Below are 22,350 nucleotides of genomic sequence, written 5' to 3' on the forward strand. Positions count from 1 at the left end.
ATGGGGGGTGTGGATGAAACTTTCACACACCAAATCTGTCCAAGAGAAGGTCATCTCTTTTGAGAAAAACTACCTTCTGTTTATTACAGAATTCATTATAGAATTTTTTGAAAATATAAATATGCATAAAGAAGGGGAGAAGCTCCTGTAATCACACTATACATAGATCATCACTTGTAACTATCAAACAAATTGGGATTTTGTTGCAACTGTAGTTTTGTAACCCATTTGGTGAACATTTTCCCATGCAATTAAATATTTTATGCATTGGGTGGGGGGGATTCCAGTATACAAATTTGTTGCAATTTATTTAACTAAGCTCTTATTGTTGAACATTTAGCATATTGCCTTTGTTTTTGTTTTTTTGTTTACTTGTTTTGGACTTTGGGGCTGTTATAAGTGCTTCAATTAGTATCTTTGTGAGACAGATCTTCACGTATATCGTAGATTATGTCCTTTGAATTCCTGGAAGTGGAATTGCTGGACCAAAGGATATTTGATACATATTTGCCAATTTGTCTTCTAAGACTGATTTCACCCATTTGTACTCCCACGGGCAATTTTATAGGACTTCACTGGGGTTGCCGGTGTCACTAACTGTCAAAAGCCAACCTAGAACTCCCAGCCGGGCCTCTAGGTTTGCTTCATGTTTTCCCGCCCACTCCGCATACCCGCCGCGCGCCCCACACCCGCGTCCGTGATGGCCCTCCCCTTCCTTACTCCGTTACCGATTCTGTCCAATCAAAAGCAGCCTTCCCCAGTATCGCTGAGTGGTTGGTAAGAGGAAGTTTCCGTCGCTCTCAGGGGTGGGCGGAGTGGGCTGACGGACGTGTCGACGGGCCAGTGTGAACGGCGAGCGGGGCGTGCGTGGCGTGCGTGGCGCGCTGGCCTGGAAGCGGTGGACTTGGGAGGACTGCCGGCTGGTTGAGCAGCGAGAGGTTTCGGCGGCCATGGCTCCCAACGTTCCCATGGCCGAACCGGCTAGAGAGTCTCCTGAAGGCATCCGGGCCGTGCTTCTGGGGCCGCCCGGAGCCGGCAAGGGTACCCAGGTGAGTTGCTGAGCCGGGCTTGTCGGCAGAGCCCGTGGGACTCCAAGGTCAGGGCTGCCAGAGGTCTGGGTCGCCCCTGAGCCGGGCCGCTGGCTGAAGCCTGGAGGGGTACCCTGGCTGGAGTCTGGGGTTCTAGCAGGTGTTTGGGGGAGGGTCCACATTGGAGATCGAGGGAGTCTGAGTTAGAGTTCTTGAGGGACCCAGGCTTGAGGTGCCGTGTTAGGTGATCCTAAGGACTGATTAGATCCCTTAAGGGTTTAGAAGCTGGGAAGATTTGAAGGGTAAGGTGCGCCCTGGGCTGAGGCATGTAGATTACACAACCCGAGTGGACGCAGGGACCCCAGATTGCCTGCGATTTGGTAGTGGGTTGTCGAGGGTTACGTTCCAGGCACTTGGGGTAGGGGGACGTTTCTGGTAATGACTAATGCCTGAAGGTGGAGTAGCGTCTCCCACTCATGGGGGAAAGCGGGAGCTGGCCTGTGCTGGTTAGGAGTACTGCTAAGAGAAATGAGGTATGACCTGCCTGAGACAGTTAAGTTGGGGGGATGGGAGAGAGTACCTCAATATTACAGGTGAGAAAACGGGCTCAGAGAGGTCAGGCGGCTTTCTCAGGTTAGCAAAATTGACTTCATGGAGCCTGGAACCTCAGGGCTCTGAGTGATTGGAGTCTGAAGTTACCTTCTGCTGACCATGGGGCCTCACTTGGCACCTGGGACATAATGGGCCCATAGATCAAGGTTGGGATTTATGATCTCACTTAGGATTTCGAAGCCCATAGGTTGGATTATCAATATCCTCCTCCTGCCTGGGGTCTGGCATTGCCCCCCCCTCAAGTTTTTGCTTGCTGTTAGCGCCTAAAGAGGGAATTCCTGAAAGTCTGATCTGCTAAGGGAATGGGGTTCTGGGTGCTGCTCTATGCCCCCTCTTCTGAGCCCTTGCAAAGATTGCAAAGTCCTGGCAGACAGATCATTTGTCTTACTCATTCTTGGGGCTCCTGTGACACCCAGCACATTATTTGATGAGGTTACTGGAAATGGATGAACACAGATTCATGTGGGTGATGAGGAGAAGGGGAGTCTTAGAGATTCAGTTCATTCCTGTGACTTTGCTTTTTGGCTGTGTCTACTAGGTGAAGAAAGACCACTTCCCCTTTTCTCTCTATAGCCAGAGCCGATTTGCCCTTGAGGGTCATTGTTACCCAACCCCCTTGTCCTCAGTAACATTGAATGCTCCTCTTTCCTGTTGCTACCACCCTCAGTTATTAGGTAACCTGCAGTTTAGGAATGTTTAATCCCAAACTCTACGGACTTTTGCGGAGTGACCGAGATAAACGAGGTAGCTCAAATGCATCAGTTGTTTTCTCTTAGTTCATATTGAAGTTAATAATTTCAGTAGTTGTGAAATGGACAACCCATCCCTGTGCTGAGACAAGGGCTTTATAGTTTAGCAAGCTTTGTAACTTCTGAGCCTCACTGCTCTCACCTGAAAAATGGGGCTAATACTTAACCTTACTCATTCAACATGTCATGAGCACCGAACATTGGAGACAGAGCAGTAAAGAAGACTGATAAGGTCCTTGCCCCCCTAGACCAAAAGTTAACAAGGATACTGGAAAATTATGTTATATATGTGTGTAAAGCACACCTAGCTGACAACCTGGCACATACTAGATGTTCACTAATTATTGACTCCCTATCTTAGTAACACATCCCCCCACCCCCCAACTCAGCTGTATTTCGGTGTAAAGGGTAATGTTTTCAGGAAGTTTTGAAGAAAATTATCCTATGAGCTGATTTATAAGGGTGTATGTATGATGGGAGTTGGTCAGAGAAGGCCTTGTAGAAGTCGAGGAGATGTGATTAGAGCTGGGACTTAAGGGTAAGATTTACACAAGTCACTTAACCTCTGTACACCTTTCTCTCCATAACTGGAACAATAGGAATACTGGTGGTTGTAGTTTTAATGGAGTTTTAAAGAACAGTGTTCCTAAATCAGAGGTTGCAAAGTGGCAGCCTGCAGCAGAATTTAGCCTGCAGACACACCCCAGCTTTTTATTATGAAGAGTTTGAATACACAAAAGAAGACAGGATTGTGTAATGAGCCCCCATGTACCCATTATCCAGCCCCAGCTACCATCAGCTGGTGGCCATTCCTTCCCCATCCACTCTCCCTTCACAGATTATTTTAGAGCAGCTCCCAGACATTATAACACTTCATTTGTAAATATTTCAGTGTGTATTTCTAAAAGACGAATTCTTTTTTGTAAACAAGCACACTATCCCCTAAAAACAATAATAACAGCAAATGTTTACATTTCCATTCATTTGTCTCACAAATATGATCATTTCAAGTCCCTTTTAATTTACAGGTTTCCCCCCCTTTTTTTTCCTTGCAGCTTTTTTGTGGAAGTTGTTTATTCTGGGAGTATCCCTCTTTCTGAGAATTTTTTTATTGTATCCCCATGCCATACTTAACATCTTCCTCTTTCTTTCCTGTAAAAAAAACAACCAGATCTGGGTTCAATTTTTGACCCAACTACATCACAGGTGGTGGTGTGCTGTCCATTAGGAGGCATACTGTGTCTGCTTATCTCTAGTGTTCAGTGCCCGGGTCCAGGAATTCACTGTGCGTGGCAAAATGGTGATGTTCTACTTATATCATTCCCTTTTCATTTATTAGCTGAAATATTTCTATAAAGAGAAACTTCTCACCTACTATTTGGTATGGTTTGTACAGTAAGGGTAGGTTAAGTGCTTGATTTATTCCTATAATTTGTCAGCTTTCAAAATAATAAGTTGACCACACAGTGGTTTCAGTTGTGAAATTTCACTTAAAAATCCAGAGCTCTCGTTTCTCTTGAGAAGTCAGATCTGGTGGTTCTGGGCCTCCATTCCAGCGTGGCAGGCAGTTGAGTGGGGATGCCACTTTGGGTGGTCCATGTGCTCTCCTGTCCCCTGCATAGCCCTCTTCGCTGCCTGTTGCTTTATTTGACCCACTTCATTTGTGTTGCCTGCCTGGTAAATGTTTGTGATCTTTGATGTAAAATCCTAACCTGGGTTAGTGCCTAGTGCCTGCTCAGTAATGTTTGTTTTCTTCCCACTAGTGCTTCCTTTTATACCTGCATAACTCAGTATTTTAGGTATTTAATGTTGGCATGACTGAAATAATCTGTTTCCTTTTACAACTTTTTATTTTTAACTAAAATAGTTAAACATTTTTAAACTACCTGCTTTTGCATCAACATAATAATGTCTAAAACACCTGGAACACTGGATTTGTTGTTTTGTTTAAATAACCTTACTTCCCTGTCTCCCTTTTAGGGTTAGATGTTCCTATGGTGTGGCCAAAACGGGTATGTTTTCTGTTTCCTCTGCCAGCCCCTTTCATAGTTTCTTCCATGTGTCCAGCTGACACCAGTTCTTCAAGGCCAGCACACTTAGGCCGTCAGCTGCCATCTTGCAGGTCAGGCTCTGTCAGTTATGTCAGTGCATTGACGCTCACAGTGCTAAAACAACTCTGTGAGACCCATGCTCTTACACCCCCTTTTACAGGTAGAGAAACTAAAGCTCAAAGAGCTTGTGCTCTAGGTTACAGGGCAAGTAATTGGCTGATCTTGCATCTGAATGACTTCAAAGCTCCTGCTCTTTCTGCTGCTATCTGCTGCCCTGGGTTAGATTTGTCTCTTGCCCTATGCATGTTTTGTTGGATAAGTTCCATGCTAGAGATGCAGGGCAGCCCTTGCCCTCAAGAGGGTTTAATATTGCAAAATAGTCACCCTTTGCTGGGTTACGTGACAGACCCTACCCCCCACAGCCAAAGATGTTACAGGTGTCATCTGATTTAATCCTGCAGCCCTAGGAGGAAGGTCCTGTTGTTATCTTTGCCTTTGCCTGGTAAACTGAGGCCCAGTGTGTATCTTGCCCCAGGACATACATAAAGTAGCAAAGATAGGATTTGAACTTGTGACTGATGCTTGAACAGCATTACCATCTTATCTTTGCTATCAGTCTAGGTGTAGGGGCGGAAATGAACATGCATGCAAGCAGTCCTTACTAGTGCAGAGTACCATATGGGAAGTGTGAGATGAATGACTGACAAATGCTAGGACAGTTCAGGGTTAGAAAAGAACTATAATTTGTTGAGAATCTTCCATTCTTCCTCCTACACACCCAGTGATGTTGGTACTAATATATCCAATTTATAGTGATTAAAGGATCTCTGGCCTGAGGTTACATGGTCAGTTAACAGGCAGAGCTGAAATTCAAACACAAGTTTCTGTGCTTTTAAAAAACTTTTTTTTTTTTTTTTTTTTTTTTGTGGTACGTGGGCATCTCACTGCTGCGGCCTTTCCCGTTGCGGGGCACAGGCTCTGGACGCGCAAGCCCAGCGGCCATGGCTCACGGGCCCAGCCGCTCCGCGGTATGTGGGATCTTCCCAGACCGGGGCACGAACCCACGTCCCCTGCCTCAGCAGGCGGACTCTCAACCACTGCGCCACCAGGGAAGCCCTAAAAAACTTTTTAATTGAAGTATAATATACATAGAGAAAGGTACAGATATCCTAGGTGGGCAGCTTGATGAATTTTCACATGTGAACACACTTGTGTAGCTTATACCCTTATGAAGAAACAGAACATTGCCAGCACTGTGAAGGCCTTGTGCTCCCTTCCACACATATACCCACACTTCCCCAAGGACAGCCACTAAGGCTCTGGCGGGGGGGTGGGGGTGTTAGTAAAGCCATGTGGTGTCATGGATAAGAGCTAGGGCTCGACAGTCTTGAGGCCAGTTGCCAGATCTGCTGTTACTAGCTTTGTGATCTTGGGCAACTTAGCCTCTGAATTTCATTTGTAAAATGCACATAAAAATAGTTACTACCTAACATATTTGTTATGTATTATACATATTAAATACTGTAAAACAATGCATGGAAAAATTGCTTGGCATCTTGCAAACACCCAGTTAACTGATGTTGATATGATTCCTTCTTGGAGAAAGAAAGGGTAGTTGGGGAGGGTTTTTGGTGGGAGAGATATGCTCAGAATTTGACTACAGAGGAGGGTAGAGCTTGGACCAGTAGGAGGAAGGGAGAGGGCATTCTTGCATAGAGAGGATCTTGAGCCGAGGTCCATGGAGAGGCTTATGTTATGTAATTGGAAAGCATATATGGAGCAGCTGTTTGCCGTTGTGCAGGGCATCCTGGTAGGGGACTTGTGGAGGCAAATTTGAGTAGATTGGGAGGTATAGGAAGTTGGTTGTGGACAACACTGAGTGCTGGACTAAGGTATGGGGACTTCTCCCCTGTTGCCCTGGGGGAACGTTGAGGCTTCTGAATGTATGTTTGTTGGGGGGTGGGTAGTATGTCCAGCAGTATTTTAGGAGATGATTGCAGCTGCATGTACAGAAGCATTGGAGGTGGAAGTGGGAAAGACAGCAGTAGAAAGATGATTTCGAGGTAAGAAAACAAGTGAGCTTGATTAAATCAAATCTTAAAGACTGACATTTTCCCTTTATTTCCCTAAATGCCAGGCACTATGCTGGATTCTTTTGCGTATATGATTTTGCCAAATCCCCATAACAGCTCTGAAAGTAGACATTGTTGTCTGTACAGTAAGTCCCCTACATACGAATGAGTTCCATTCCGAGAGCGCGTTGGTAAGTCAAATTTGTTTGTAAGTCCAACAAAGTTAGCCTAGGTACCCAACTAACACAATCAGCTATATAGTACTGTGCTGTAATAGGTTTATAATACTTTTCACACCAGTAATACATAAAAATAAAATAAAGAAGACATTTTTAATCATACAGTACAGTACCTTGAAAAGTACAGTGGTACAGTACAACAGCTGGCATACAGGGGCATAGGGTGAACAGGCAAGAAGCGTTACTGACTGGAGGAGGGAGAGGAGGTGGGAGATGGTAGAGCTGAAGGATCGTCAGCTATAGGAGATGGAGGGCGATCTGCAGTTTCACTCACGCCTGACGTCGATGGCACAGGTTCTGGTTCCTTGCTGGATTCAACTCTATCTACCCTCTTGAAAAAATGATCCAGTGATGTCTGGGTAGTACCTCTTTTTTTCTCGTCATAGATGGTACAGTACCTCTGGATTGCATTCTGAACGGCTGCTGCAATCTTCGTGTACCATTCTACTTTCAGGTGCTGTGCCTCAAAAACTAACCGTGCCTCCTCAAATAAAGAAAATCCCGTTGCCATTTCCTGCGTCGTGAATCTCTTCGGTTCTGCAGTTACTTCTTCCTCTTGTCTGTCTCCGTCCTTTCTCTGGGCCTCCAGTTCCTGGTGCTTCTTAGCAGTACCAGCTACATCACCGCTGCTTTTACACTTGTTTCAGGACACCCTGGGCTTGAAATAAAGACACTTTACTTCTGCACTCTATACAGTACTGTACGGTAAAGTACACAAAAGCGCAGCCACTTGTAGAGGAGGCACACACGTGACAATGTATGCCAGACACGTAAACTTACATGATTGGACATGTGAACGCACGTTTGCATCTTTGAAAGTTTGCAGCTTGAAGGTTCATATGTAGGGGACTTACTGTACTCTAGAGATGAAGAAACCAAGGCCTTAAGGCTATATATCTTGTTCAAGGTGACACAGTGAGTAAACTGTAAATCCCGGATCTGTACCACTGTAAAACCCAGTCTTACACCCCTGCCCCAGGGCTTCACAATCTGTGTGCGTCAGAATCCCACCATGCTACCCGAAAACCACTCAATCATACATTTCAAGGGCGGGCCTGGCTTTGTATTTTTAGCAAGTGCCCCAGGTGATTGTGATAATACACTGATGTTTGAGAACACTAACCTCACCATGCTGCCTCCCTAGTGGTTTTAGCCATTCTGAACCACACGCCCTTCCCAAACCACAGGTTTCTCCTACAGATGGGGGGCCTATTTCTTGGGCTCAACAGTAGCCCATGGCTAGTGAGACACATGTGTCTCAGGGCCTCAGCAGCAGCTGAGTGTGGTCCAGGGGTCAGCAGCACAGCCAGGCCTGGAAGCTTGTTTAAAATGCAGATGCTCAGGGCCCACCCTGTAGAATCAGAATCTGCATTTTAGCAGTACCCTCAGGTGGTTTGGAGTAGGAGAAGCATTCCTCTAAAAAAAGTATAAACGTGAAGTGTAAGGGGAATGAAATACAGCTATTTCATCAGGCTTCTTCTGTAGTTTGCAAGTAAAGAGTAATGCAAAAAAGAAAGACCTTGAAAGGAGGTCTTTTATTTACTGAATGCCTACGGTGTGTCTCATATTTATTTCATTTTATCCTCACAACAGCCCTATGGAGTAGACATTATCCCTATTTGACTGGTAAGGGAACTGAGATTCTGAGAAATTAAGTAACTAGCCAAAGGTCATAAAGCTATTGAGGGCAGCCAGGGGTCATGTGCAAATCTGTCTGACTCCAAATTTCATGCTCTTTGCAGCCCACCCCATTGACTTCCGTGCAGCCAGCAAGAAAAGAAGGAGTTAGTCTTCCGCCATGCCGCGTCTTCCCTCTGGGAGTGTGCTTCCACACAGCTGTAGAATCTAGTCACCTGAAATAGCACAGAAGAGTCCTATGGTTTAGAGTGGTAAAAATTGGAAGGTTAGGTGCTAACAGCTCTTCTCTGGTGTTTTGGTTACTCTTTCCCCTGGAACAAGCCTGACCTCCCAATTTTTCACCCAAGTTAATTTCAGCAACCAAGGAGAAAGATCGGCAGAAAAGCACAGCTCTCTGGGTTTGTGGCCACTGTGCCAGCCTGAAGGACCAGAAGATTTTCCATCACCAGAGCGTCCTGACCTTCACTGGTTTCCCAAGTGCGGTTTTAAATACCTCATCTGGGTTCCATTTTGCTATGAAGTCAGTTCTCTGAGCTGAATCAGTCCATGAGTCACAAACCAGCACTGTTGCCCTGAGCCCTATCTATTTAGCCTTTACCATGTGCACCTAAGAAAGCTCCCAATGAACTGGTTTGAGCAAGGTTCCCACCCTACTTCTTTTCCAAAACAATTGAACCAGAAAGCAAAGTGTTAAGCTCCTTGAACTGATTCTATTCCTCATGAATTCTGCATTCTTTTTTGCCACTACAAAACCAATGTCGGACTCTCCAGGGTCTCTTCTCTTCTAGTCTTCATTCTGTGGTATAGTCACCAAACTATGAACTCATAGAGGACAGAGTCTGTGTCTCCTATTCATCTGTTTCCCTGGTACCCAGCAAGGTTCTTAGAAGAGGCATCTTCGAAGTATTACTATTTTCTTTCTGTATGAATGAATATGGAATTAAGACAGGGATTACAGTAACAGCTGATGTTCACTGAGCACTTACAAAGTGCCTGGCCCTGCATATGTGGAATTCTATATAATCTCATGAACCCAGTGATATAGGTACTATTACCATCTCCATTATACCTAGAGGAAATTTAAAATTTAGAAAAGTGATATAATTCTTCTCACGTCACATAACCAGCCATTGGTGAACCTGGTGTCTGAAACCCAGGCGTTTGACTCTCAAGCCCATGCTCTTAGCCAAAAGGCTATACTGCTCCCTAAAGCTGCTAAGCACTTACTGTTTGCCAGGTGCTCTTCATGTATATATCTCGTCTGATCCTCACAGCTACCTTCTGAGACAGAGACTTTTTGCCTTCATTTTAGACAAATGAGAAAACTGAGCCTCTTGAGAGGTTAAGTGATTTGGCCCAGATAATGCAGGTACCCTAGAGACAGGGAAGGGAAGAACCGAGTCTGCCTGAGGGAGACTTCCGCGCCTGGCTCCAGCTGCCTCCCACACTGGTGACCACAGTACTTGACAGCCACACGTCCATCCCTCTGGCGAATATTCATTCAGCACGTTACATGCCAGGCATTGTGCCGGGTGCTTTATATACATGAACTCTTTTAAACTTCCGAGCAACCGTGTGAAGTGTTGGTACTGCTGTTTCTGTTTTTCCCATTTATAATGGGGAAACTGAGGCTTATGTGTCACTAGTGTGTCTAGTGGAAGTAGTGATAATAGCTGATATTTATGATGGCTTCCTGTGCTAGGTGCACTGTTTTAAGTACCTATGTATTATCTCATGTAATTCTTAACTACAACCCTATAGTCATATGTTAGAATATAATGTAAGGTACTTTTATCCCAGTTACAGGTAAGGAAATAGGCATTTGTCAGAGTTCACATAGCCAGTAAGTGGCAGGGCCAGGTTCACACCCAGGCAGTCTAACTCCAAGGCCTGCACTGTTAACCATATCTTGTTTTTTGTCTTCCCCTTCATAGGCACCCAAGTTGGCTGAAAACTTCTGTGTCTGCCATTTGGCTACTGGGGACATGCTGAGAGCCATGGTGGCTTCTGGCTCAGAGCTGGGAAAAAAGCTGAAGGCCACTATGGATGCCGGGAAACTGGTAGGTTTGGTGGTACCAGTGAATGTTGATATTCCTCAGAGTCTAGATCTGCCCTGCTTAATAGGGTGAGCACCAGCTACATGTAACTACTGAAATTAATTTTAATTTAATTTAATTTAAAATTAACTTCCTCAGTTTCACTTGCCACATTCCAAGTTGTTGCTAGCCCGCACAGATATAAAACATTTTAATCATTGTAGAAAGTTCTGTTGGACAGCCCTGTGCTGCGGGGTGTTTTAACAAACTGGCACATTATATGAACTTTTACAGTAGCAAGTTACTTGGTTCATTCTGAATTTATGACACTTATTTTATTCACGGTACTCTTGAAGTTCCTTTGTGCCGGCACATTTTGTAATATACCCAGCTTTTTTTGTTTGTTTGTTTGTTTTTTACTTTTTTTTTTTTTTTAAATACCCAGTTTTAAGACCAAGAATGAAACTGCCATCCCTAGGCCCTAACTCAAGGGTGATTCAAGAGAGGACTCAGGAAGTCTCAGAAGTGTTTTTAATCTACTTTTGTGATTCTGTTCTGTGTCTTTTAACAGAGGGGTTGCTTGGCAGTTGACAAAAGTAATCCTTCTTATTTGGTGAATATAATAGCATTTCCTCTTGTTTTTAGTCCAGTTGATCTGATTGGAGAAGTACAATTTATTACCTACTAAATGTTTTTTGATTAGTGCCAGAGCTTAATAGTAACTGAGTTATTCTGGGACTTGGCCTTGGGAAGAAGTCATTTTGTGCTTGGCTCTCTGGTCTTTACGTATCTTAGAATGTTGGTTGGGGCGGGTGCTGGGCCTCCCGTCAGGCTTTGAGATTCTGGACCTGGGGTAGCCCTGCCTGTGCGCCCAGCTGCCCCTTTACTTCTAGCTTTCCCTTCATGTTAATGAGGCCGTAAGTCAAGCCATAAAGCTAGATATTTTGGACTTTGGGTCTTGGTGGAAGATCCCATACTGAGAAAAAATTGGGTTGTGGCAATGAGATTACTTATCTCCAGCCTTCACTTAGTCGCAGAGCTTATACTTTGTCCCCAAGTTCACAGCTGGTCCCAGGAGATAAGAGCATTAGCTACCAAAATGGGCAGCCTTCACTCTAATACTGGCAGGGAACTTTTCTTGCAGTGAAAGCCCAGGAGGAAAATTGGTTTTTGGAAGCTAGGAAAGATCCTTGTTGGGGTTTTTAGAGGGGCTCAGAGGAGTGTTGGGCTGGCTTCTTGGTTCCTTGGTTCTGAACCAGTCTTGCCAAGGTCAGTGAACTTCTCTGTTGCTTCCTGTCTGAGACCGCCTGGGTTGCTTTACTGCTAGCCCAATCAGAATTGTGAAACAGGTAAAGTTGGTGCCTTTCTACAATTCTGGCCAACCCCCATTCTCTCCTAGAGCCCTCCTCAGGTGGTCTCTCAGCCATATGTCCTCACTTACGTCTTGAAGACAGCTGATTGCTGAGGAGCTGTTATCTGATTGCTAGGACTCTGACTAATGGCCAGAGGGGCCTTCAGGACCTAAGAAATGGGGGTCTCCTGGTGGGGTGATAGGCATTCCTGTTCCCTCACCCAGATTACTGGGACACAGGAGAATCTCAAGGGAAGAGAATGTGTATATGGCAACCACAGAAATAATCATGAAACTGAATCTTCCAAATGCAGCCACTCCATATTTGCTCTGATTTTTGCTTCTTTGGGGTCAAGAACCTGTTTAGTAATCAGGTTATACAGACATAAACTTATGACCCTGGAGTTGGGCTAATGCCACCTAGTTAATGGATTTAACCCCAAGATTGTTTTGTTCTTGACTTCCAGGTGAGCGATGAAATGGTCGTGGAGCTCATTGAGAAGAATTTGGAGACGCCTCCATGCAAAAATGGTTTTCTTTTAGATGGCTTCCCTCGGACTGTGAGGCAGGCAGAAATGGTGAGTGGCTTGGTTTTGTATGACCATTGCATGAAAGCAAATCCTGGCCCTCTATCTCTTTATTCCTTTGAGGGAAATGGGTCTTATCAAGCTCTGGTAGCTTAGGTGGGCCACACGCTTTTTTACAGCTTGATGACCTCATGGAGAAGAGGAAAGAGAAGCTTGATTCTGTGATTGAATTCAGCATCCCAGACTCTCTGCTGATCCGGAGAATCACAGGAAGGTATTTGTCCCCTGAAGGTCCCTTCTTTTCATGCTTCCTCAGAGCTTTGTCAGACGACAGGAACTGCTCCGGCCTAATCCCAGCCATGAAGCTTAGTGCCGTTTCCACATGGATTGACCTTATGTGGTGACATGGGATGGGGATATGGAAGGAAGAGCAAGGGATCTGAAGTCCAGCAGCAACTCAGTCCTGTCATCTTTTAACTCTGACCCTAGGCAAGTTTCTTAACCTCTCTAAGGCTGTTTCCTCATATGTAGAGAGGAAGTAATAGTACCTGCTTCGAGGACCCATTGTGCATGGTAGATAGCATGTTGTGCATATTTCAGAGCCTTGCTTACCTGGGTGCTTAAGAAGTACTAAATTCCTGGGCTTCCCTGGTGGCACAGTGGTTGAGAGTCCGCCTGCCAATGCAGGGGACACGGGTTCGTGCCCCAGTCTGGGAAGATCCCACATGCCGCGGAGTGGCTGAGCCCATGAGCCATGGCCGCTGAGCCTGCACGTCTGGAGCCTGTGCTCCGCAGTGGGAGAGGCCACAGCAGTGAGAGGCCCGCATACTGCAAAAAAGAAAAAAAGAAATACGAAATTTCTTACATCTGTATCTCCATTTTAGTGCTTTTTAAGTCCGATTTCAGTTGAAGTTGCCATACCTTGCTGTAGGCTTTTTATTATAAAAATAATAGGACCATCTATACAGTTTAGAAAATTGAGGAAAAACTTGCTCATGGTACAGCCAGCTTAGCGAATAACTCTATAATTTTTTTGCGTGTTTTGTTTTAAAGTGCTTATTTCACTATAGTAGTTAACGTTGAACACAGAAATGCTTCTGCTTCTGATGAGTTTGCTCCTAAAAAGTGCCACTGCTTTAGGCTACAGTTTCCTCAGCCCTCTTTCACTACCGCGCTACCATCTGCTTTATGCCTTCCAAAAATATGTGGGAAGCTCTCAACCACTAACAGACCCTCCCATTCTTGTCCTTATTATGGGCTATATAGCTTTTTTTTAATCCCTCAGTCACTTTTTAAAAATTTATTTATTTATTTGTTTTTATTTTTGGCTGTGTTGGGTCTTCGTTGCTGTGCGTGGGCTCTCTCTAGTTGTGGTGAGCGGGTGCTACTCTTCGTTGCGGTGTGCGGGCTTCTCATTGCGGTGGCTTCTCTTGTTGCAGAGCACGGGCTCTAGGCACGCGGGCTTCAGTAGTTGTAGCACTGGGACTCAGTAGTTGTGGCTCGTGGGCTCTAGAGCGCAGGCTCAGTAGTTGTGGCCCACGAGCTTAGTTGCTCCGCAGCATGTGGGATCTTCCCAGACCAGGGCTCGAACCCGTGTCCCCTGCATGGGCAGGCGGATTCTTAACCACTGCACCACCAGGGAAGCCCCCTTAGTCACTTTAATGGAGCCTCAGGAAGGTGGTCAGCCTACCATCCTGAACCAGACTTCCATGACCATTATTTTTAATTGCTGCATGATATTTCACAGTACATGAACCATCATTTACTTAATTGTTCCCCGATTGTTGTACATTTGTGTTCTTCCAGTTTTCCATTGTTAAATTCATGCTTTGGCCATCATAGGACATGTAAGTTTTTAAATTAAGGGGGCAGTGTTTTCTGATTATAAATGTTATTACTTTGATTTCCTAATGAGGTTGAACATTTTTCTCCATGTGTCTGCAGTCCATATCTTTAAGGAGAGAGGCAGCAGAGTAAGTGTTAGAGGTGTTCTCCTGGAAGGCTGTGTTAGATACAGTGGGATCCACCTTATATTAATTTTCTTTTCAAATGTCCAGGTTTCATGTTTCCAGCTATTGCATAGGCTTCTTCAGTGCAGGAATTTTGTTTCTTTGCTCTGGCACAGAGTAGGCAAGCAAAGTTGATGTAGTCCAAGAAGCAGTAGGGTTGACAAGAAGGGACATGACCAGGGCTGGGGTCCCGGACATTGCAAAGCAGATGTTAATAGTACTAGGTGACACGAGGGGCCTTTGATCTGATCAGCTCAGCTTCCTAAGTGCCTGCTTTGTGCAGGCACAGCTCTGGGAGCAGGGGACCAGTAGAGAATATAGAACAATATGCTGGTGCCCATGTCTGACCTCAGAGCGTCTACAATCCCTACGTGAAACCTGGGCTGTTTAGTGCAGTAGGGGTCCAGGAAGACAGCCTGGGGGCAGGGAGGGAAGTCTGGCTAGGACAGGTGTAAAGTCTGACTTGACCTTCCTGGATAGAGAGGATTTTGCTGAGGCTTTCCCATAAGGGAGTAGAGGCAAGAATGAGTATGCATTGAGGGAGAGGCTCTAGCTAAGGCTTCTGGCAAAATGTCTGTCCAGCGCTGGAGAAATGGCCTGGGAGGCTGGGTGGTAGAATGAGTGCGGTTGGGAAGGTGGAATGGGAGCCTGGCTGGGGACGGTCTGCCAAGGAAGAGACGGTAGACATGACTGAGTCAGGAATCATGGGATGTTCTTAAGCCACTAGGCGTTGTGGCAGATACAGCATTTTGAGAACATTAGCTTGGTCCTGGTATACAGGCTAAATTGAGGGAAATAAGAAACAGACAAGGACCCTACTTGGAGGAGCCTGATGTGATCCACCGGTGAAGTGATGGAGACTGGGGTTGGCTGGTGGGGCACTGAGAGTTTCTGAAGAACAAACTCCAGAATTGTAGAGGGCGAAAGAGGCAAGACTCGGTCTCTCGGTTTGGAAGTGAGTGGTGTAGTGTGGCCCTCTCCCTTACAGGGGAGGAAACAGAACAGGTCAGACTGTGTAAAGGTGTTTTTCCAAGCCCACTTGCGTATCAGTGGCAGAACTAGCACCAAAAACCTGCTTTCTGCCTCCTCATCCACTATGCTGATTATTGCAAGAAAAAGAGTCAGGAACTAGCCAGTTTAATATGGATCTTATTTAAATCTGACATGATAAGGACCCCACTGTAAATGTCTTCAGAATTGGCTCTGACCTCACTTCTATGGGTTATTATTTTATTTCTTGCCATAAGTACGGCTGGTGGGTTTTGATTTTAACCTATTCATTGTTGGCTTTCTGGTATCATTAGCCGAATGTCTTGTACCATCCCCATTTTGTGGATGAGAAGACAGGTGTCTGAAGTATCACACCCAAGGTAGCAGTGGCTGTAGCATCCCAGCCCGATCCCTCCACATCTTCACCTCCGCATCCAGACCAGGCTCAGTGGCTTGTAAAGCTGTTTTGGTTGGTACTTAAGACCAGTCCCATTTTAAGAACTTGGAGATTGGTTTCTTTTCCCTTCTAGGGAATGAATCTTGCCTTCTTCTTAAAATGATACTTGGAAGTGGGGAAGGAGCAGTGTTATATGTAACTGGAGGGCTGAGGGAACCTGGGAATGCGCAAGAGCTGATGTAGAGACATGGAGAGGAGAGAATTGTGTTTGTTGCAGCCTGGCTGCTGTGTGCCCTGTGCTTTCCAGAAGGTGAAGAAACAAGGTCCAGGGACTTCCCTGGTGGTCCAGTGGTTAAGACTCCACACTTCCACCGCAGGGGGCATGGGTTCAATGCTGGTTGGGGAGCTAAGATCCTGCATGCTGCACAGCGTGGCCAAAAAAATAGAAACTTCATGCCCCCAGCCCTCCCCAAAGGAAAGCTGTAGCTGAGCCCCGCAGCTTCTGCTCTTCCTCTCCTTGGGTCTCCTAGTGGGTGTCATTTCCCAGTGGATGCACCAGAGGAATCCCTCCAGCAACTCAAATAAAGGAGGGCCCAACCTCGTGTTACATGATTGCAGTCACAGGCCCACTCAGTGTAACTTACTCACTCTGCTATCAACTTGTCCCCCATGCTGTAAATGGACCACCTCATTCTATAAATGGACCACTTGGCCCCCCAAAATATGCTGTCATTAGAACACAGTATCACATTTTACAAACATGTGGCTTCGATAGTCTAACCCAGACTTTCCCAACTGATGTGCTGAGATATTGACCCCCTCAGCCACCAGAGCAAGCACGCTGAGTACTTTCTGTGTATGCCAAGAGGTGGAAAATGTTGGGAAGCTCTGGCCTAACAGACCTTCATGAGGAGAGTAGCCATCAGGTAAATAAGCAGACCTTGGTTGGCATAGAATTGGGAAGCCACGCGAAGCTGTGGGCACCAGCTGCCGAGCAGTGTTTGGCCTGCCTCCTTTCCTTCTTAGGTTTCGGGGCTCCTGTGGTGTGACCACTCCCAGTCAGGAGCGTGGGCTTGTTGCTTAAGGGGACACGGCAGAGATGCAGCTGCCAGCTACATATTCTGTGCCAAGTAAATGCTTCTTCTTGAGCTCTTTATTCTATGACTTAATATGTTGTTTTCCCTGATGCCTTGAATATTTCCCTCTGATGGCTGGGCTTTCTGTGTCTGTGTGGTCACAGAGCTGTTCAGCATTGTCTGCTGATGTCTGCATCCATAGCACATGTTTTTCCTATAGCACCTTTCTGGTTTTATAACCAAACTAGTTTAGAAAATAAGGTTAGTTTCTCTGTCCTCTGTCCCCCATGGCACTTTGTCCAAATCTCTTAAAGGATTACCAAATTTATTGTAGTTATTTATTTCCACATTTGTCTCCCCCTCTAAATTAATCACTGTTTGTGAGCAGGGATCGTGACTCGTTGCTCTGTAGCCCCTGAATTCAGCTTAAGGCCTGAATCGGAATGGTCTCACACAGTCGAATTAGGCTGTCATTATACCAGCCTCTTCAGCCAGACACGTATTTTAATGTTGGGTCAAAAGAGAAAACAGGGCTTCCCTGGTGGCACAGTGGTTGAGAGTCCGCCTGCCGATGCAGGAGATGCGGGTTCGTGCCCAGGTCCGGGAAGATCCCACATGCCGCGGAGCGGCTGGGCCCGTGAGCCATGGCCGCTGAGCCTGCGCGTCCGGAGCCTGTGCTCTGCAACGGGAGAGGCCATAACAGTGAGAGGCCCGCGTACCACAAAAAAAAAAAAGAGAGAGAAAAAAGAGAGAAAACATACTCCCTCTGGCCTATGCCCAGTTATTTTCCTAAGCAAGAGATTCCTATAACGAGGTTCTCTGCTGGATTAAAGTCCTTGCATCCAGCTTCTCTGTCTGTGCTTGTCATCTTGGAGACCCCTGGGGTTCCGGCAGCCTGATTCCTGTTCATTTGCTGTCTTTCAGACTGATTCACCCCGAGAGTGGCCGTTCCTACCACGAGGAGTTCAACCCCCCAAAGGAGCCCATGAAAGATGATGTATGTAAATTCAGGACGGGGAGTTTCCTTTTCTTTCCTTCCTCTCTCTTACTTCGCTTTTTTTTCTTTTTTCTTTCTTCCCTTTGTTCTTCCCATTTTCCCCTTATTCCTACCAATATTACGAACTTAACCATGAGAAATATTGCTGTCACGTAAATCACATGGGCTGTGGCTCATCTTTAGAGTGTCCCTCCAAGTGGTTTATTGCTTGACCTTGAGGTAGCCACCAGTGCCAGCCACTTCCCAGTGCCCAGTTTGTACCTGTCTTTTGTCCAGAGCAGCCCCTTCCTGGCATCATGGCAACCTAAATGGTGAACTAATCGGGAGAAGGCTGCTTGGAAGCCCCGGATTAGAGCCACGGTTGGAAGGACAGTACTGAAGAGATGTTTGTTGACCAGTCCTGCTTCAGAAGAATATCTTCTCTCTCTAGTGACTGTACTGTGCCCTACAGATTCAGAAGAGCTTGGCCAGGTTAACACTGCCAGGTTCCTATGACAGTCTTTAATTGTTTGCAGATGTAAAAGGGGGGTCTCACACTGTAATATTTGCCATAAATAGTTCACCTTGTCTGTTTTAGAACACGCAGGCAACAGTAAGAATTTCCTGGATTTACCTTTGTCATATGAGACAAGTTCATCAGGTCATACAGGTTCCAAAGCTATCTGGCAACTTAGTCACGTTTCACAGAGTTGGCAGTTCTGTCACTCAGTGTTCCCTGTCACTTGCCACTTTCAGAATGTTGAAGGCCGGCACCCCAGTGAAAACACTGAATACTTATGCAGCTAAGATCCTAATTGCTACCGCATCTGTGATTTTGATGTATTCTCCTGGTCTCAGGGGCCTCTGTCTTTCTTGTTTCTCACCCTAGAAGTGTTTGTCTTGGAAGCTGAACAGCCTGAGCACAAGCCATGAGAGAAAGACCTTGTCTGTCCCCCTGTCTCAGCCCTTTCCTCACAGTTGCTGTTTCAGGCTCCCTGATTTCTCTGGACCAAGTGGTCTGCTCTTGGGACCAACTTGCTGGGAATAGTGAAGTTCTTTATAGTTCTTTATTGGAGGGGGTCTAGACTGTCTTGTCTTTCCCTCTGACGGACTTTGGGATCAGACGGCCTCTCAGATCTGCATCCAGCATTGGATTAGGAGAACTTGCTGAGTCCTGGCCTTTCATTACCCTCTTCCTGTTCTCAGATCACCGGGGAACCCTTGGTCCGCCGATCAGATGATAATGAGAAGGCCTTGAAAATCCGCCTGGAGGCCTATCACACTCAGACTGCCCCGCTGGTGGAGTACTACAGTAAACGGGGGATCCACTCTGCCATCGATGCCTCCCAGACCCCTGACGTTGTGTTTGCAAGCATCCTAGCAGCCTTCTCCAAAGCCACATGTAAAGACTTGGTTATGTTTATATAATGTTGGGTCCAGAAAGGAGCTTCTTTCTTCTTCCTATCCCTGTTGAAGGAGTGGGCGGGAATGGCAGAGCAGGCAGAGGGAAGCTGCTTCAGGCCAGCAAGAGTATCGTTTGATGTACTGATTAAAAAAGCACTTGCTTCATGTATCTTTGGCGTGTGTGCAACTCTCATCTCATCTGTGTGTGTGGGCGTGTGTGCGTGTGCGCATGAGTGTGTTGGTATAAGTATGTGTACACTCTCCTACTTTCTAAGTTATAGGCAAGATTGCTTTACTAGCTGTTTATTTCTTTAGCCATACTCTAGGTTTTATTTTTTGACCAAAATAAACTAACTCAGGTATCTACCAGGCATTCCAGTTCCCTAGTATTTTTCCCATCTCCAACAGCTAATTAGAAGTCCTGGGTCACATGAAGTCAGGCAGGGCCACAGTTCCTAGTGGCAGACTGTTGGCCAGAAATTCCATTTGTTTTCTCACCCGTAATGAAAAGCCAAATGAGTCAGTGTGTGGAAAGGGATCATTAATTTTTTCCCCCTAAACAGGAAGGAAAAGGCGCTTACATTATAGATTCCAGAAATTAACTGGGAGAGGGTATCAGCATAGAAAGAGCCAGGCCAAGCTGGAATATTTCTGTGAACTGCACCATGGTTCTGTAAAGTAGGAATCATCCGGGACCTGTGTTGAATACTGAATTGTTGCCAAAGAATTAAACCAGGTGAAAGGTCCTTTTGAATTTAGACAGTCTTCTGAACATCCAGGCTGGGCATCTGAGGGCAGCCAGTCCACTTCCCCAAAGAGAGACCAGGGTAGGTTTGTTTTTATTTTTAATGTTCGCCTCTGTTTCCAAGTATGAACAAAACAGTGATTTGAGGATCATTTTGGGATCGTTTTGATTAGAATTTATTCAAACCCAGTCTCTCTGCAGGATGTGAAACCCAAATCAGATGTATCCCTTTTAAACTCAAACCAGCTCCCTTCCAGATCCAATCCTTCACCCCTTACGTCATGATGGTGGTGGCCAGTCTCCCCAAGAAAGGATCACCCCAAAAATAAGATCACCTATGGCAGTAACCAGCTTTTATTCTTAACCTCAGCTCCCAGCTATTAAACATTTCCTGAGGTCCGTGCTGTGCCTTTTGGTCTCTGGTTTGATTTGGGGCAAACAGATGAATTAATAGACTGCTGTGAGGGACCACAAAAACAGCAGCCTCTGGAAAAAAACCATGAAAAAAATCAGTGGCAGGTCCAATAAATAATGCCACCTGCCCAGTGTAATCTGCTGACTCAGTTTAGTGGACTATAAAGTGTCCAGTCCCCATCTGACGTGAGTTCTCCTGCTGTCTGTGGGCCCGCCAGAGGTTTTGTCCTCTGTCCACCTGGAAGCTGGCTATGGGTACAGCTTGCAAGTGGACAGAGTGGCCATCTCGTGCCCCTCTTTGTCTGCTTCAAGTGAGTGTCTGCTGACTCTGCTCTGCCTTGTTTCCCTGGCTGTAAACTAACTCCATCCATTCTCAGCGGAAACCCAATCTGGCATGGGGTGTTTCTGGGAAGCACATGACTTCTGGGAATGGACAAGGAAGGGCAGTGAAACCAAAACTGTCAGCTCTGTCTGTGGGTATCTGGGCTCCTTCTCTGGGTGAGGGTGACCTCGTGAATCTTGGAGTCGATTCCTCTTCGAGTAGGGACAGTTGCAGGCATTTGGCCTCAAAGGTGAGGTCCTTGAATGTTTGCTGATAGAGTGTGCGTGATCCTTACTCAGATATTTGTCATCCGTCTATATGCATTCACGTGTGCACACACGTGCGTGTGATTTTTGGGCTATCAGTGAAAACTGGAAGATCGTCGGGGTTGCATATGCCCTTTTGGGGGTAGGTACGATTCAATTTTTGCTTCGTTTAATTCCAGAACCTTAACCTCAGCAGGCATGAGAGCTTTCACCTGGCAGAGAAATGTCCGGTGTTTAATGCATTTGGTTGCCGGGGCGTGCATGCCAAGCTTCTCTGATATTTACTTGGTTTTTAAAAACCCATTTTGTTCTCTCTTGTTTCCTCTCTATTTCAGCCTAGTAACAGAAGGCCAGGCGAGACTGCACCACTGCTCATCACCCTGCGGCGTGATCCCTGCTCTTAGGTGCTGGGCAGAGGGGAGGGGTGGTCAGGGTAAGGATGGAGAGGGCGGAGTGGTGAGAGCTCAAGAGGAGAATGGGAAGAGCAGCAGTGCTGTAGTGAAGCAACTTCTTTTCCATGGAGTAGGAGCCTTAAGAAGTATAAGCAAAGGGAAAAATTGATTTTTTAGAACACTGATTGGAGGGTATAAATAGAAACAGGGAGATGCAGTATTATTTCTAAGGAATCACGTTGTCATTTACTCCAGACTGGTGACGATATTTTTTAAAGCCAGTGCCCTAAGACCTCAGCTTTTATCAGAACCTCATGCCAGCCCAGGAATGCCGGAAATCACACTGTTGTCCTGTCTGTCCTGTAGCTTGGGACAGGGCAGGAGTTGACTACTAACCCTGGTTCCCCATACCATGAGATCAAAAAGTCATCTCCCCATTTGAAAGAGATATAGAGTATGTTCATGGGGGTAGTGGCTCAGCAAATCAGGTTTACTGGAGTCATGAGGCAGGTGGAGCAGGCTGGTCTCACTCCCTTCCCAACTTACCACTGATGTACCAGCCCGCCGGCTCTCGTGGTTAAGCCCTCGACAGCCACCCAGCATATGCCACAGTCCCACACTCTTGCCTTCCTCCATCCATGTCGTGTGAAAGGACCCTTTTTAATAAATGAGCAAGTGTCCTAAGCGACCTTATCCAAAGATTGTCCTTTCCATCCTCAAATCCTGTGACTGGGATCACTCAACAACACTGTGATGTATTATTTTCAATGAGGTGCCTTTCTTAACTGTCCAAATGCTGCCTTGTTCAGCCCCTATATCAATAAAGTGTGTTAAATGTTTGTATCCCCTGTTGTGGCATTTTTTTAAGGGAATGTGGGCCAGTAAAATGACTGAATTCTGGATCTGACATTGAATTCTGGATCTTGTGGTCACTGGAAGTCGTGAGAAGGCAGGAAGGTCCAAGCGTATGTTCGTCAGAAGAGCCTGCACCCTCTTGACCTTCAGCTGATTTGCAGGATTTTCTTGAGCCCAAGGACAAGGCAGCTTGGTCTAGTG

At 46.0% G+C, this 22,350-nt stretch overlaps 1 protein-coding gene across 3 annotated transcripts; it reads left to right on the forward strand.

The window, feature by feature from the left end:
- The first annotated feature begins 895 nt into the window (after window positions 1-895).
- On the forward strand, window positions 896-22,151 carry AK2 (adenylate kinase 2). 3 transcript variants are annotated; one of them, XM_030870431.3, is made up of 7 exons: window positions 896-1,049; window positions 10,324-10,449; window positions 12,244-12,354; window positions 12,483-12,577; window positions 17,700-17,772; window positions 18,958-19,153; window positions 21,238-22,151. In XM_030870431.3, exons 1-7 carry the CDS (start codon window positions 951-953, stop codon window positions 21,240-21,242), a joined length of 705 nt encoding a protein of 234 aa, XP_030726291.1. In that variant the 5' UTR covers window positions 896-950; the 3' UTR covers window positions 21,243-22,151. The 3 variants fall into 3 exon arrangements, with proteins under 3 accessions (XP_030726291.1, XP_030726284.1, XP_030726301.1); XM_030870424.3 differs by lacking the exon at window positions 21,238-22,151 and having other exon boundaries at window positions 18,958-19,325; XM_030870441.2 differs by lacking the exons at window positions 12,483-12,577; window positions 21,238-22,151 and having other exon boundaries at window positions 18,958-19,097.
- Window positions 22,152-22,350: the final 199 nt, after the last annotated feature.

The sequence above is a fragment of the Globicephala melas genome, chromosome 1, assembly GCF_963455315.2.
Source record: "Globicephala melas chromosome 1, mGloMel1.2, whole genome shotgun sequence".
NCBI classification, from domain to species: domain Eukaryota; kingdom Metazoa; phylum Chordata; class Mammalia; order Artiodactyla; family Delphinidae; genus Globicephala; species Globicephala melas.